Here is a 16,869-nt window from a genome sequence, read left to right as displayed (position 1 = left end):
GCAGTCCATGGTGGTCTTGTCTTTCTCTCCATCCTGCAAGTTCTCAGAGAGGTTCTAGGCTTGCAGACTCTGAATTTTTACAGGTAGAATATCAGAAAAAAGAGCTCCTTGAGACACAAGATTTATACCCTTTTTATTGGCTGAAGAGGTGAAGGAACTGTCCCTGCAGCCAGCCCTAGGAGCACATGGGTGGTGTAAGTGGGTGGTTACCCCACAGTAGTTGCAACCAGAGTAGAGAGGCTTTGGACCAGCTGCAATATGAGTATCCTCTTGGAGCTGTCCAGGCCTAAAAAATAGAACACTGGGTTTTGCTTGATCCATCTCTCCCAAGCACATGCCCAGAAGGCATCACAATGACAGTGCTGGTCCCAGCTCACCAGAGGTGAAATCTGGTTCAGAGAGAAGCCTGTTCCTGCTGTTCAGAGAGTTTCATTGAGCCTGGGAGTGGGAAGGAGGCTAAAAGCCAGAGGGCTGAAGCCTGGGGTGGGGGAATATGGCCAGGGGAGAGCTGAAAGTTGTGTAGAGCTCTCCTTGTGTTGCCCCCTGCCTGCTGCTCTTTGCTGCCTGCAATCACAAGCTGCACAAGCTGATAGGGATCTCCTGACTTGTGAGGTGCCTGTGTGAGAGAGACCTGAAGATGCCTCACGTGGTCAACACAGCAAGGCCGAGCAAGCTGCGCCGTAGCGGTGGCAGTGCCGGAGGCAGCGAGCCATAAGGCAGTGACTTGGGCAGGTGGCCGGCACTGCAGGTGTCAGGACAGGCAGAGCTGGGTACCAAGCTGGCAATCAATAATGCAAAGAGCCAGTCACATGTTCTTGCTGGCTGTCACAGGATTCCTGTCTCCCCCAGAGTCTGGTTACTTCTAGAGATCAAGTTCCAGCCTATCGGCTGGTGAATTATTAAACTCCATCAGTGCTCCCTTCGTACCACGTCTGTCTTCCTGCTGTCCTTCCTTGCTGGTGACAGGCTCTTTCCATCCAGCTGGCTGTGCAGAAGCAGAGTCCTCCAGGCCAGAATAGCACTTTGTACTCACCTTTGCTCCTTGCTTCTCTGTGGGAGACTGAGTAGGCTCCAGAGATGGATCTGTCCTACAGATCCACCATCTCCATCTATAAGGTGAGTGTGGGCATCTAAGGATGCTCCTGACTGCATATGGGAGACGCGTGGCTGGGAGATGAGTGTTTTCTGCCAAAGGCTCCATTGGGTGGACAGCTGAGGGCTGAATCTCTTCCCAGGCTGTATTGCAGCAGCTCCTGCGGGTTCTGGGCTGTGTTTGGGAGCAGGAGGAGAAGGCAGTGTGGGTCCTCAGGGCAGATTTGGGAAGGAACTGGGCAGCCAGAGTGGTTTGGACATGGAGCATGAAGGGTGACACACCTTGGTTGCTGGCAGGAAGATGTTTGATCAGACATTTTGCTCCTCCCTTGAAAGAGTCTCTGATCTCATAAATGCTTCCCTACACACATCAGTCCTGAACCAAGGGGGGGAAGGGCTGACAGAAGCAGGGAATTGCTTACTCCAGTCTCTGGTCATTGTAGTCAATGGAGACCTCTGATAATTGCAAAAAAAAGCAGAGAGGCTTTTAAAGCAGGAAGTCCGTCCCTTTTCTTTGTAAGCTGCTGAGTCTGGCAGTGCACCACATCCTGGCCAGGAAAAGGTTGTGTTCATGCCTGGATAATAAGCAGTGGCCCTCTGGATGGCTGTGAGGTGAGGGAAAAGGCTGCTCAGATCCCCTTGCAGTTACTCCCCTGCCTGCAGTGGGTGTGGCCCCTTGGGAGAAAGCCATCTTCATTTAGGCAACCAGTTGGCTCTGCAGTGGGCTACCTTGGCCTCTGGCACGGCTCCGCTCCTGGCTAGATTGGGATGGCTAAGGGCAGCTAAGTTGCTAGCCAGTCCCGATGCAGGGAGCTGGCTGTGCTTGGCTGTACATTGCCTCCGTTCCAGTGCTCTAGAGGGGGCTCTCACCCAGCCAAACCACAGCACAGGGGCCTTGACCTGCTGAGCTCTCTGGGCATGAGGAAGAATGGCATTAATGTGTTCCTGCCTGGCCACAGAGTATCCTGGAGCAGTTCAACCCTGCGCTGGAGAACCTGGTGTACCTGGGGAATAATTACCTGCGTGCCTTCCACGGTGAGTGGGGTCCCACACAGCCAGGGCTCTGGATCACAGTGTTGCATCCAGCCTGGGCATCCCCTATCCCCTCACCCAGGACAAGGGTGCTGGTCTGCCACCTCTGCCATCTCCTGAGTTGCTCTTAAGCACTCTTCAGCTCCAGGACCCACTGCTGATGGGGAGAGATGGGGTGCCTATATAGGTGAAGTACCAAGAGGCAACTGTTCTTTATGCTGCTTGCTGGAGCTGGTGATGGTGGGAAGGCAGGCTGGGCCCTTACCACCCCTTTCCTCTCCCCACAGCATTATCCAAAGCAGCCGAAGTGTATTTTAAGGCAATTGAGAAGATTGGGGAGCAAGCACTGCAGAGTTCCACCTCACATGTGCTGGGTAAGACTCTCCTGCATGTCATCTATCCTGTGGTGAGCCACAGTTTTGATTTTTTGATCTTCTCCCTTAATTGGTCCAGTTCCAGGTACTGGGGCAAGAAAGCAAGAAAGACAGCTCCTCTAAATGGTGTTTCTCTGTAACAGGCCCTTGTCCAGGTGGTGACAGTCAAATTTACAGTGTCCTTGAATATTTCTCACAGTTCCAGCACTCTTCCCTGTATCTCTCTGAGATCAGTGAGTGTACTCAGCTCCTGTGATGGATCTCTCATAGAAACCAGTCCCTGTTGAGGCATCCTGACTCAGAGATGAAATTTTCATCACGGAGGAAGCATTTTTCTCCTCCTTGGAAGTGTGAGGGAAAAGCCAGGGAGCATGCACTGACAACAATTGACAGGGTTTTGTTCTCCTGGGCCTGCAACTGGCTGGAATGGCAGCTTCAGGCTGAGGGACTCATACTCAGCAGTGTAAATAACTCTGCAGCCTGGTGGTGACTGCTGAAAATGTGGTCAGGGAACTGGTCCAATGCTAAATATTTTAGAATAAAGCTTCTAGCAGATGTGCCCCTTCTGCAGACTCTTTTTGTCATCTACACCTCCCAGCTAGCTCCTCTGCTCCCTGTCATCAGTCTCTTCCTTTCCTGGTTTCATAATGTCAACACCAGTGAAGCAGGACCATGCGCAGCATTGGAGCGGGTGCTGGAGCTGCCTTCCCATAGGACAGCCAGAAATCTGCACTGCAGCTGGGAAGCCACTGGGGTTAGAAATGGGGCCTGTAGGGGCTGTGGCAGAGCAGAAACTCAGCACTCAGAGCCCATGGCAGAGGCAAGGCTGCCTGCTGACACCTGGGCCTGTATCAGAGCACTGGTCCAACAACCATGTGGGCTGGATTAGCCCTGCATTGTTAGTGCCTGGGAAGGAAGCCTACCAGGGTGCAGAGCGCAGTGCTTTGTGATAGCTCTTGGATTTTCACAGCTGTGTATCATCAGCCTGAACTGCATGCTGCTGGTCTGCCTGCTTGGGCACATAAGAAAATGGCCACAGGACTTTTTCACCTTCTCCTGTTTTTTTCCCTGAAGGTGAAATTCTCATGCAGATGTCTGACACGCAGAGACTACTGAGCTCTGATATGGAAGTTGTGGTGAGTGGTTTTCCCAGGGGCTGTTGGAGGTGGAGAATAAAGTGATTTCCTTAAATACAGCTTATCAGCATTTACCATATTCGCTCCATCAGCTGCCCTCACACATGCCTGCAGACAGGTGCCTGCCTCCCTGCTCTGTGTGGCAGCGGAGGGTTACAGGGCTGGCATGCCCAGAGCCTGACTGTGAGTCACTTGCTCAGCACATTTTATGAGCTGCCCCTTATCACAGTGCATGCAACGTGTCATATGGTGAAGGGATAAAGGTGATGGGTCCTTCACCTCTTTCAGGCTCAGACCTTCCACATGGACCTGCTGCAGCACATGGAGAAGAACAGCAAAATGGATGTACAGTTTATCAGTGTAAGTGATGAACTCTCTTCTCCTCAGCTCTTTTGTTTCTCCTTCACCCAAGGGTTTTTGCCTCAATACTTGAGGTGTTTTTGTGATTCTTCTCAGCAGGAGATAGGCAGTCCCACCTTCTCCCATCATGGAACAAACTCCCCTTCTTCAGCTGATGAGGGAGAGCTAAAGAGGGCAGGTGGCTGTTCTCTGTGCAATGGAACTTGTCAAATGCTTCAGCAGGGCTGAGAGACTCAGCATTCCAAAAGCAGAGTTCCCAGCTTCCCCAAACTACAGGCTCTGCCTGTCTGTGAGTCCTGTGCTGCCAAGGCCCAGCTGGCCATGCTAGTGTGTAGTGTCACAGAGGAAGACAGAGGGATCCAGTGCTGGGGCAGCTGGGTACCAGTCCTTCCTTGCTCCCGAGATCTGGAGGTTCATCAGCACTCTTGGGCCATTTAAAATTAAAAGAAAGGCAAAGAAAGACATTTTATAAGAGGTCCAGGTGAAGCTTGATTGCAGGTCAGGTGATATCCAATCACCCATCAGAGCAGGACCCTTCTGCCTCACAGTGTGGGTGGGTCTCTGGTTCCTTTCTGAGCCTAGTTTCTCCCTGGCAGGAGAGCCAGAAGCAGTATGAGCTGGAGTACCAGCGAAGAGCCACCAACCTGGATAAGTGCATGACAGAGCTGTGGAGAATGGAGAGGGCTCGTGACAAAAATGCCCGGGAGATGAAGGTAAGCAGTGATTGCAGGAAGGGGAGTTGGTAATAAGAACTGGATGATTTCTTGGGAGCCAGGGCTGATTTCTCAGCAGCCTTAGCCAAGGGGTTGCCCCAATGTTCAAAAGGCAGCAGGCTTATCTGGAAAGTAGGAAACTCCTATTCTACATGGTGCTACTGACCTGTGGTACTCACTCCTGCCAAGCCCTTTCCTCATTTAGGAACTCTCAGGAAGCAAGGACTTAATTCTCAGCACTCTGCTCTAGCTCCTCTCTACTGCTCCAGCACTGAAGTGGGCTGGGAAGCTGATAGACATGATGACCCCTTCCAACCCTTCTCCTGAGTCCACTCTGCTGGATTTTCAGTGATCACTTCCTTCCTTTTTTTCCCTGTGACACAGGAGAATGTGATCCGACTGCGCTCCGAGATGCAGGTGTTTGTCTCTGAGAGCCAGAGAGAGGCTGAGCTGGAGGAGAAACGCCGCTACCGCTTCCTGGCTGAAAAGCACCAGATGCTCTACAACACTCTCCTCCAGTTTTACAGCAGGGTACAGCCCTGACATGCTGGGGAGCAGACAGCAGGGCTGGAGGGGGAGCATGCAGGCAGGGGGAAGCCAGGACTGAACCATCCCTTAGGTGAAGGATGCATCTGTGCATGGATTGGGCAGGAAACTATTTTATTTCTTTCTGTGAGGTTCAAGCTGGCTGTACTAGGCTGGGAGAACATGTCTGGAGCTGAGGATGGTGCTGGCATGGGGTTAGTTGGGTATGTGAGTGATGGAGGAGGGCAGGGTGCTGTAGGTGTTTATAGCAGGGTCTTTGGTACCAGGGAATCTCTGCTGGATGGTGCCGTCCTGGAAATTCCTGCCTACAGGGAGCTGTTTGGCCATTCCCACAAACCTAATTGTGGGAGAACCTGGTCTCTAATGTATGTGTAAACCCTAGATAGGCTTCCTCTGGTCTGCCCTGTCCATCACCCCTTCTTCTCTCTTTCTCTCCAGGCTCGGGGCATGATCCAGACCAAGGCACCACGGTGGAAGGAGCAGCTGGAAGCCAGCCGTAATCCCTCAAACAGCCACTCACAGGGGCTGCTCTCAGCCTCCCATGGCCAAGGGTATCCATCAGGACGGCTCACACCCACCCACCTTGAGATGGTGAGGAGCCCACAGACAGCTTAACCTTGTTTGGTGAAATATTGGAACAGGTAGCCCAGAGAGGTGGTGGATTCCCCATCCCTGGAAACATTCAAGGTCAGGTTGAAATGAGCTGTGAGAAACTTGAACTGATTGAAGACATCCCTGCTTATTGCAGGCGGTTGGACTAGATGACATTTAAAGGTTCCTTCCAACCCAAAATATTCAGTGGTTCTTTGGTGGTGAGGCTGCAGGGCAAGGTCAGTCCTTGGCCAATCATGGTGCTTGTCCAGGTCCAGGGGCCTTTTCTGGCCAAGAGGAAGAGTAGCCCTCATTGTGGGCTGCAATGGAGAAATGTGCTGAGTTTGGCTTTCTAAGAGGGATTGCATATCTCTCAGAGTATTTCCTGCCTAACACAGCCTTTGTGGATGTGTGTTCAGCCCCCTTTCTTTCCAACAGCCCCAGAGACCCCTTGGGGACTTTACTTCTTCTATGACTGGGAGTAGATCCAGCATCTTCTCTCCGGACCCTCCAGAAATGAGAATGTCTCCTCAGCCAGAGTCTCCCAGGCGGCCACTGCGGAGGACACCATCGGCAGCCAGTATGACCCATATCTAGGAGCAGTGCTGTGGGGAGACATGGGTTGGAGCTCCCTGAGAAGAGGGTTGGGTTTGGGAAGGGATCACCACTCTATCAGACCACCAGACCTCAGATGCATTCCTGGGCATGGTGAGAACAGTGCCTATGGGAGCTGTAGAGGGCAAGGCTGAAGTAGAAGGTGAGCTCAGCCTTCAGAGGGCAGAGTCCATCCAGGGCAAGGCCAGGCTGTGTGAGGTGAGGAATCTACGAATGTGACGAATGTGTGATTTTCAAGGCTCCTTGAACTATAAGAACTGGTTCTTGCTAGAATTCTCATTTTAGTAAAGCACCTTCTCTCATACAACCAGATTAAATATTAGCTTGCCCTATGAAACCCAGCCACTTAACCTGTGACACACCTGCTTTTTCCTTCCTGAGAAATTTCAGCTTAAAGTTTTTAAAATAAGTTTAAAAAGGACAGGGAGAGAGAGAAATTACCCAAATAATCCATAGCTCTAGCAGGTCAGGAAGAGGACTGTCAGGCAGGGAGGGCATCAGCCAGGGCACGCAATACTTATGCTCTAGGCATTTGGCCAAAGAAGTGCAAAATAAATGTGTTTGGCTTGAGTTAATTGTCTCCTGCAGGATGCTTACCCTGCTTTTCACATGCTATGCTTTCCTCTCTCCCTGAAAGGCTATCTGCTCCTCCACTAGAGTAATTATTTGGCTGGGAGCGCACTGGTCCCTTTGAGGCAGTGTGGGTCTTGCAGGAGGATGCCAGACTCCAGCCAGACCCTTGGGATGCCTCCCCACAGGTTTGCTTTCTACGGGCCGTACGTCCTGTTCGGGTTCCTTTGGTGAGGCCGGCAGTGGCAGTGAGGGCAGAAAGAGGAGTGGCACAACAAGAGTTCAGGCCATTGTGCCCCACACGCCAGGTGCCAACCGGACCCTGCTGCGGTTTGAACCTGGGGATGTTGTCACAGTGCTGATGCTGGAGGCGCAGAATGGCTGGCTCTACGGAAAACTGGAGGGCTCATCCACGTACGTGACTCTGCTGCTGTAAATTGGCCAGATGCGTGCTTGTCGCCTCTGGAGATGGAAGGGTTAAGCCCAAAATTATCACCCCCCTTGCCTCCAGATGTGGCCTGGGCACTGTGTCCCACCATCTCAGCGGGACAATGCTGTGTCTTCAGGGATGGGGCTCTCCATGCCAAGAAGATGCAGTGTGGCAGGGCTGGCGTGGATGGGCTGCCTGAGAAACCTCCAGGGACTTTGGGTGGAAGAGCCAGGGATGCAGTGACTCCTGGGTTGCATGACTGAATAATTCCTGTCATGGGATGCAGCTCAGGGCCATGAACTGCTGGAGTGACCTGAGAGGCCTGGCATTTCTTAGGTCATGCTGCAACTGCTGCCACAGCCTCTAGCACAGGCAGAGCATGGAAACTGCTGCACTCAGCACTTACTGAATTAGTCCCTGTGGCACTGCCAGCTAACATCTGTGTGTAAAGCCTGCCCTGTTCCACAAGGGATGTGGTCTGCAGGAATCCTCACAGATGTGAGATGAACCAAAGCAGTGCCTTTCTTTGGGTGGCTGTTTCTGGAGTGGAGCTGCTGTAAAATCCCTGGACGAGTTTTTCACAGTTTCCTTGTGATTGTGATTGGTTGGAGTGTCTCTTGCTGGATTGCACCAACATTACTCCCAGAAACACAGGTTTTGCAGAGCTCCCAAGATAAAAGAGTCCTGCTCCCAGCTCAAGATCTGCCCCATGATAAACCGTGCCCCACCTATGGGTGAAAGAAGTGCAGAAACCCTGTCACATATGGTAGTGGCAAATGTGGCTTGATTGATGTGAAGGATGGGTGCAGGTCAGAAGTGTTTGGCAACTAAATCTGAAGAACCACAAACCATGGTTGCCTGAACCTCATTTGTCTCTGTTCCTGTGCCCTAGGTGTGGCTGGTTCCCTGAAGCTTATGTCAAGCTTTTGGAGAATACGAGGGAGATGGAGGAGCCAGACCCCAGGTAAAAGGATGGCAATTGGCCAGGCAGGAGCTCCTGGTACACCACGAATGCCAGTGGGGTAATTGTTTAGAGTGTGCCCCATGGAGAGCTGCAGGGCTCCCATTCTGGAGAGCCTGCCAAGAGCCTCATCATGCCCTGGGATCTTGCAGGCTTCCCTAGGCAGCTCCCATAAGATGTGCAATGTCATCTCGAAGGTTCTTGCAACTGGGACAGTCCAAGACACATGTATTTCTTCCAGAGACATCCCATATTGTGCTAACACCTGTGCTGCTCCCTGATCCTTGCTCTTTGACTCCCACCTCACTGATTTCTCTTGCTCAGGTCCTTCCCACTGCGAAGCAGCCACAGTATGGATGACATTCTGGACCGTCCCAGCACTCTGTCCTCCAGCAATTACTGGCCTGTTGCTGCCCAGCCCAGCCTGCCGAGCCCACCTCCCCTCTCAGTGGGTGCCAGCAGTCACCAGAGTGGGGTGGTCACCCCAGTCAATTCTGGCTCCAAGGTGAGTGCAGGAGTAGTGACTGGCAGGTGTATGTGAAGTGGGCCACAGCTGACTTTCATCCTCCAAGGCACACCTTTTCTGCTTTGGCCAGAAGAGACAGAAAATCACCTTTCTGATGTTGGTGAAGGGACCTGCTGATTTCCTGAGTCTTGTTAGCACCAGTCTTTCTCACCCAGTCTGTTTATGTGCCACCTTGTCTGATGACCCCTGCCAGTATTCCTGTTTTGTGCAGATCCTCTGTGCCTGGCTTTGCTCCCCCAAGGGACTGCTTGCCCCTGCCCTTCTCATTTCTCTCTCTTCTTGCTCACCAGGGACTCTTCAGTTCAGTCCTTTTCTCCATGACCTCCCAGCCTGATTTCTGGTCACTCCAGGCCAGCACTTCTTTCTGCTAATAGTAGGACCATGGAGTGACCAGGCTGGTCTGGGGGTGGATGACAGAGATGCCATCTTTCTCCCTTCAGAGAATGGAGAGGAATAGTATTCCTCTTCTAAATTCAGATGAGGGTTGGCTTAAAGTCACAGCTGGGGTAGGGAAAAGCTGTGAGCAAAGGCTGAGGGCACAGCTATTTTTGAGAGCCTTAGAACAAGTTGTGTCCAACCCATGTCTTAGGGATGACATACTGAGAAGGATATCCTCCACTTATTGCTTCCAGCAGTAGGAGATTGACAGGGGAGAACCAAGTTAAAGGTGAGGACCTTAGGGAGGAAAGCACAGTGTTGCCCATGGGACATTACTTGCTCAGTCTCACAGAGGGCTGGAAAACCTTTTCCATGGTCACTGGTTCCAGGCCAGCACAAGGTTGCAAGCAATTGGATGTCTCAAAGAACTGAAAACTGCAACATTTAATTATTCTTTTTTTTCCCTTTATGTCCTTCTCAGTGGTTTCAGGTAGCCGTAGGCTGCACAACACAGGGGAACAGCCTCTGCAGCTTTTCTGTCCCTCTGGGTCACTGGTACATCCTATCCCAGGGCTAGGGTGTAGGGATAGACCTGGGATTGAGTCAATTGCATGAATTGTGTGCAGCATCTGGAGTAGTGTGGCAGAGTGTGGAACCTCACTAGAAAAGAGGGAAAGACTAATTGGGAAATAATCAGCCTTGCTTTAAATGTATGCCCAAGACATCCCCCAGTTGGGCCACAAATGGATGTGACTTCTCAGCTGGATCCTGGATAGCCATGTGTGGCTTTCTTGTCTGCCACCAGAGTATTTTAGCAGGTCAGAATAAGTATTTTAACTGGCCAAGAATAAGGGCCACACGGCCTAGGTCCAACTTTGTCCATCAGGTTTGTCTATTTCTAAGTAATATGTAGAGTAGGGTAGGTGGGTACAGCTCTGCAGTTCCCCATGTATGCAGGAAGCTCGTGAGGGCACGGATGACAGACTCTTTGCCAGGATGTTTGGGCAACAGATGAGGGGGCATCTCTGGCTGCACTGGAGGGTGAAATGTAGCTCAGTCTGTCACTGTTTGCTGTGCTCTTCAGATATGACATTTTGGGAATCTGAGCAATTTCCTTTTTTTCTCAAAACAAAGGAAGATGTCCTAGGGGAGTAAGGAACCTGCAGTGCAGGGACAACTCCTCACAACAAAATTCAGGATATTATCTACAGTGGGGAATTTGTGTACTTTTGCAAAGCTGGAATGAATAAGGAGTTAAGAGGACTTCCACTCCTAACTCACCTAAGTGTCCTGTGAAATCTTCCTCTATGTGTGTGGTGTGTCCCGCCCTACTTTTTTCTCTCCATTCCTCACTCCAGATTTCTCACTGCTGCTTTTCTTTTCACTGCAGAAATCCAGAGTATTTGACCAGCCCCCTGAACTCTTCCCACGGTGAGTAAGATGTGGAACTCCACTCTTGAATCATCTGACAGAGGGGAGTATTACTACAATGCTATTATTATTTAATCTTTTGGATTATCAAATGTGGGAGGGACAAGGAAGTGTCTGGGGAAAAGCAATGCACAGCCTACCTTCCAGGACAGGAGGCAGAGGTGGTCCATTCTGGCCTCTGCTGACTGGGAAGGTCCTATCCTGACTCAGATAAAATGAGGTAGGACTTGAGCCCCTCAACCCATGTCCAGACCCGCATGTTCCTTCCCATCCATCTTGGAAGTGTCACAATAGCAGTTCATAGCCTGAGTGTGGAGCTACACGACTGTGTATCTCTGCCTGCTTGGAAAGGGCTGAGGCATATGGAAAGGGCTGAAGCATAAAAGGACGTGGCTTTGAGTTCTGATGAGTCAGGTCTTGGAGATGTGTCTTGTCATAAATCCCTGGTTTTCATCCCCCTGCAGATGGGTTGGTGTCTCCTTGTTGCTGGTGTGGTGCAGTGGCCTTTTTCTGCTCCCTGACTCCTTGCTTGGAGGGTCGGTGTACACTCTACAAATGTAGAGTACTATCATGAGGGACAGCCATGTGCTAGTCTCCCATCCTCATCCTTTGGAAAAGGGAGGGTGAGAAGCCCTCAGGAGAGGCCAAGGGGAACCACATGAGAATGTGCAGCAGAGTGTGTTAAGGATGGAGAAAACATAATCAGGAATGAGCTTTACCACACTCTCCTCTTTGGCATGGAGGTGATTATAACAGGACTAAGCAGCGTTTACTTGGTCACAGAGATCCCTGCATGGCATTTGCAGACTTTCTGACAGCTGCCTGTTTCCTTTCCCATTCCAGAGGTACCAACCCCTTTGCCACAGTCAAGCTGCGCCCCACAGTCACCAATGACCGCTCAGCACCCATCATCCGTTGAAACAGGGCCATGGAGAGTGAAGAATTTCAGCAGACAAGGAGGAGAGAAAAGTGATAATGCTGTGACCTCCAGCTGGGTGGCAACCTAGTGCTACCACTCATGGATTGAACTTTCTTTTCCTCTCCCATACCTCTGGGACAATGAGACCCATCTCACCTGGGTGTCTGGTGTGCTTTAGCCAGAAGCAGAACTCTGCTGCCCTTTCTGGATTGATCCCTGCTTCCCTCCCCTTGTGGTGTTACTCTACTTGAGTGGGAGGGAGCAGTCTGGTGTTATTGGTGCTGGTGGCCTGGGAGAGGGGATGATGCTGGAGGTGGAGGTAGGGCTGGCTAAGATCATCTGCAGCCAGGGCAGTGCTGTTGGGATGCCGAAGCTTTGCTATCCCTGCTATGGGCAGAGAAGAACTCTCACCAAACAGTTCCTTTGCCACCAGAAGAACGAACCCCAAAAGAGAAGGCTACTAGAAGGCTTCCAGTGATGTGGTCCAGCTGACAGGGTCTGGTCTTGGCCCCTTTGAAAACTGTGTCCATTTGTAGCAGTACCTACCCCTTCTCACCCCAGGTGCAGCCCCCTACCTTGCTGGGCAATGCTGGGGCAAGGTAGGGGCAGGTGACAATGCCCAGCACCACTGCCCACTGCCCTGTTCCTTCATGTACTGTCCTGTGGAAAATATATGGGGTTTTAAAAATAAAATGGAGGATGCATCTTCTGTGTCCATTTCAGTGGCTGGGACATCACCTCAGTCACAGGATGCAGGGTTAGGAGAACAGATGCTCCCCACCAGCACTGGGGCCATGATGGCTGCCCACAGTTGTGGTGTTGGACATTGCAGTGCCATGAGTCCAGATGGGGCAGCCACCAGCCCAGGGGTCTGGGGTGGATGTGGATGGCACCAGGAGGGCTGCACTGCCCATTGCTGTGTATCCCCGAGGCCCCCTGTCCGTCCTGTTGCTGGAGGGCAGCAAGGAGCCGTGGGTGCTTTCTCCTCACCCACTGCTGGAATATGTGCCCTGGGCACTCCAGAGCTGCTCAGGGCAGGGGGAAAACATTCCGCTGGGGCCTGTGCGGACCTTACCAATCTGGAAATACCCTATGTGTGCTGGGGGAGCCCTCACGGGAGAGGCAGTGTGAGTGAGGGAGGGAGTGCTAGTGATGGCCAGGGTTTAGCTGATTAGCCTTATTAATAGACATTAAACCCTGGCTGTGAGTGTGGCTAAGCCCCCGCAGCCCCCCTGCTGCTGAGGGGCTTCAGGGGTTTACAGCCCAGGCCTTGTCCTCCCCAAAACACCACCTGGGCTGAGCCCCAGCCCCCTCCCTGGAAGTAAAAGAGTTCCCCCATATGCAGCCAGATATTGGCTTGTCCCCAGCACCTGCCAGACCTCCTTCTGTGAGTCAGCCACTGAGGAGGTTGTTTTTGAGGAGGGGTTATTGAGCTGCCCAGGGTGGGCAGGATCTGGCAGTTTGAGCCATGGCTGGCAGCGACTCCTTGGCTGCTCCACCTTCTCTCACTTCTCTGCTGAGCACATGCCCTGCAAAACCATGCCACTGTTTCTCCATTGTGACTGGCAGTTGAGGAAGATTCAAGAACAGCTGCTTCATCTATTTTGCCCCTAACTGAATCATGGGCACATGGTCTCCTCCTCCACTGCCTCCCTCCCCAGCACCCAACACCCCTCACCCTCACCCTCCTTCTTCCTGTCTTGATCCCTCCAACTGAATGCATCTCTGCCAGCCTGTTCTGCTCTGCTGGGGAAAACACAAAGGAGCCCCTGGGCAGCAGGATTACTGGGGGATTCGGGCTGTGGCAGGCAGCCACCTCGTCCCCATTGGCTGGAAAAGCCTCTTAAAAGTGGAGAAGTGCTTTCTGCCCGCTCAGCACCCGCTGGTCTCTGCCGACCTGAAACCATAAGCAGCTCCTGACCCACATCCACACTGGGAGTGCCGCGGGACACTACTCACACACACAGAAGGCAAGAGGGTGCCCCACACAGACTGTCCCCCCATATCTGCCACAGACAGCTTTGCTGTGCATCAACTGGAAGTGGAGGGGAGCAAGCTGAGAGGGGGATTAGCTGTCTTGTGAGGACGTAGCTGCTCTGAAGGAAGGAGCACAAGAGACTGCTTGACAGGTGCTAGATTCCTGCAGGCCCACCATGGAGAAAAGATCCAGCAGGACCATCTAACCAGGCATCCCTCATCCACAGCTGGGAAGTGCCAGCCATTGGGGAAGGAAGTGCTGTTGACGGATCTGCTCAACCCTCAGCTTGTTCTTTGGGAGGTCATCGCTTCATTGCACAGGTCAGTGGTGTGAAGGGATGCTTGCACCCTTGCTCCAGCAGCCAATAGAACAATTCATCCTGGGCTTGCACTCATTTAATTCTCTAACAAATTCTTTCCCAGGGGGTTGTCTGTGGGTTGGAGAGGCTGGTGGCATGAGCCCTGGCCCTTGCACTTAATAGATTTCCCACCCCATCTGTACTGCATGGAGGCACTAAGAGCATTTATGTGGACCCTTGTCGGTGCAGCTTGTCTGGCACAGTGGGCATTATCCAGCACTGGCTGCACTGTGCTCTGTGTGTATCCAGGGACTGGCAGCCACAGCTGAATCTGCTGCGGTCTTCACCCTTCCAACCTAGGCTTGTGCCTCCTGGTGTCAGTGCAAGTCTTCTTGCAGCCACCTACAGCAAGTTCTGTGGCAGTGCCTGCTCTGGCCTACCTTCCTGTGAAGCATGGGGAAGGGCAGGTGCCCATGCTGATGAGCTTTTAGGTGCATGTGAACTCACACATGGTGTTTTCACCTGTGAATAAAGCTCCTTAACTGGGGACAAAATGATAGTGAGCTGCAGAGTGTGCAAAGGCAGGTGCAGAGTATGTGGTGTGACCACTGTGTGCAGATGTGAGCAGACAACCCTGTGTGTCATGGTGTAGGAACAAGGCAGCTCTGAACTGCATGGCTAACAGCCGGAATAAATCTCCAGCAGAGGTGTGCTATGGCGTATTGGCTTTGGAGGCATCTCCAGAGGTGAGCTCCTCTGCTGCACCTCAGTTTTTCAGCCAACATCTAGCTGCAGGCAGGTCAAAGTGCTTTCATGTTTGCTACACAGTTCTGTAGCACTGAGCAAGTGGCTCCTGCAGAGGTGCCCTCCAGCTCCAAACTCAAACAAGTACTCATGGATATTTGTCCAACCTGCTCTTCAAAATCAGATGCTATGGGCTCATCACTGACAGGTGGTGCTGCAAAATCTCTTGAGAGCATGTCAGAGACAGACGAATATTTTCTTGTTAGGATGCTGGCAGGGAGTGGCAGGATTGAGGGAAAGATGGATTGCAATGGTTTGATTGATTAATTTAATTTGTGGTGCAGGATGAGCTCAAGAAAAGGCTGGGAAAAGGGCTTGGATAAAAAGTCTCAGGCTATGTTTGGTGGCAGCTCTTACTTGAAGTAGCAACATACAGCAGATGGTGCAGTGGTGGAGCACCAGCACTGATTGAGAAATCACTGTGCCTCGGCAGCAGCTCACCTTTTGTACAACTGGATCTAGCTTGTCAATCATCTGGAGCTGGCACAGGAACAGTGGGCAAAATAGCAGAAACTGAGCGAGACTATTCAGTCTGGCTGTCAGGGTACCAGTGATCCAGAAAACACTAGTAAGGGTGAGGTGGAGGATGTATGGGTAGCTGGAGAGTGTATAAATTTTTATATTTTTTTCCTTATAGTGATTCCTTGCCTTAAAATCTTAATAGCCCCTTGTTTTCAGTTCATGCTTCTGTCCTTTGCCACAGTTCCTTGAGACCTGGTCTGGGAGGGAGAGATTAGAGTAGCCTGTGCCAGCCCCAGTGGTTCAGCCCAAGAGCTGCTAGGAACAGCCATCCAGAAGAGTTGCTGCAATCCATTCTCAGAGTCAGATTCAGCTCCCTTTTTTTTGTGGCTCACAGTATCTTGAGAGTTTGGGGAACTCTGCTGCAGGGACCCATGGTGGTGGCAGGCATCTGAGTGCTTCGTTCTGTTTTCAGGAGCAAAGGCCCCCTGGAGAGGGGAAGGAGGGGTACAGCTGAGGGTGGCTGTTGAGTAGGACCATTCTTGCCAAGTAAGGGCTTTCTGCCTGGGATCTGCCCCAACTTGTGCCATCCACACTTTTGTCTAAAAGATTTGCACTTCTCTGACATTCAGAGCAACAGCAATTATGGGAATCACCCCTTTTGCTTGGAGAACACCAAGAACAAGGACTTCCTTGAGAAATGCACCCAGATCGAAAATTCCCAGGCTCTAGCTATGTATGTCACATCCATAAGACAGTCCCTGTCCCCTTGGCACTCTCTAGTTGGTATGTGACTCCTGGCATTTCCCACAGCTGCTGGTGCCAAGAGTTGAGGACGCTGCTGCCATCTTGCAGTCCTTCAGCCAAGAGAGCTGGGCAGGAGAGCAGACCCTTATTAGGAGTGTGCTGCCAGCAAGGCAGTGATAGGAGATCAACTGGACCCAAAAAAGCTCAGCTCAGGCATGGAGAATGCCTGTCTGATCTAATTGGGAGCATCTGTAGTCTAGGACCAGTGATGGCTTTGGATACAGGTGTGAAGATAATCCTGGCTGACCAAGAAACTGTGGCCAATGGTGCTGGAAGGGGCAGAGACCTGGCACCTAAGGGAGAAATGAAAAACATAGCCATAGCAGCCAGCTGGAGCAAAATTCCTGGGCAGCTTAAGAGTCCTGAGAGCAACTCACAAGACATTCCCTCTAATTCCCTCCTTCTCCCCACTTAGGCTTTGTTCCGGTCCCTCCGTGTATGTACAGAGCCCTAATCTCTCTGGCATGCAAATAACCACCGTTTCTTTTGTGCTCTCCCCCTTCACCTATTTTGGAAATCTGGCCCCTGATGGTGGGGAGGGGAGGGAGAAGGAGAGTGTCATGCACTGGGGCCTTCCAGAGGAAAGCACAGAGGGCTTACTGGATCTCCTTGCCTCACGGCTGGAGGTTTCTGTGGCATGGCAGGTCGGGGAGGCCAGCATGGGAGAGCCTCAAAGGCAGATTTTAGGAAGCAAAAAGGGTTCAATTTGCTGGTCTTTGCCTCACACCATCTATAGGCAAGACTGGATATGAAGCAAGGGAGGTGATGCAGATCCTGATGCTGCATCAGATGCAGCATCCCAGGCTCACCTGGGAGCTGTGATACTGCTTAGCTGTGTTTGCCCAGAAG

The 16,869-nt window shown here is 51.8% G+C and overlaps 1 protein-coding gene across 1 annotated transcript; it reads left to right on the top strand.

Moving 5' to 3' along the window:
• The first annotated feature begins 918 nt into the window (after window positions 1–918).
• BAIAP2L2 (BAR/IMD domain containing adaptor protein 2 like 2) lies at window positions 919–12,378 on the top strand. Its single transcript, XM_083859218.1, has 14 exons — window positions 919–1,116; window positions 2,052–2,127; window positions 2,412–2,498; window positions 3,573–3,634; window positions 3,923–3,994; window positions 4,591–4,707; window positions 5,092–5,238; window positions 5,692–5,844; window positions 6,283–6,424; window positions 7,218–7,443; window positions 8,352–8,423; window positions 8,745–8,925; window positions 10,715–10,755; window positions 11,599–12,378. Exons 1-14 carry the CDS (start codon window positions 1,078–1,080, stop codon window positions 11,672–11,674), a joined length of 1,491 nt encoding a protein of 496 aa, XP_083715344.1. The 5' UTR covers window positions 919–1,077; the 3' UTR covers window positions 11,675–12,378.
• The last annotated feature ends 4,491 nt before the right edge of the window (window positions 12,379–16,869 follow it).

Source organism: Zosterops lateralis (assembly GCF_965231275.1).
Source record: "Zosterops lateralis genome assembly, chromosome: 4".
NCBI lineage: Eukaryota > Metazoa > Chordata > Aves > Passeriformes > Zosteropidae > Zosterops > Zosterops lateralis.
The sequence above is the reverse complement of the archived record's forward strand: the minus strand, read 5'-3'. Positions and strand labels throughout refer to the sequence as shown.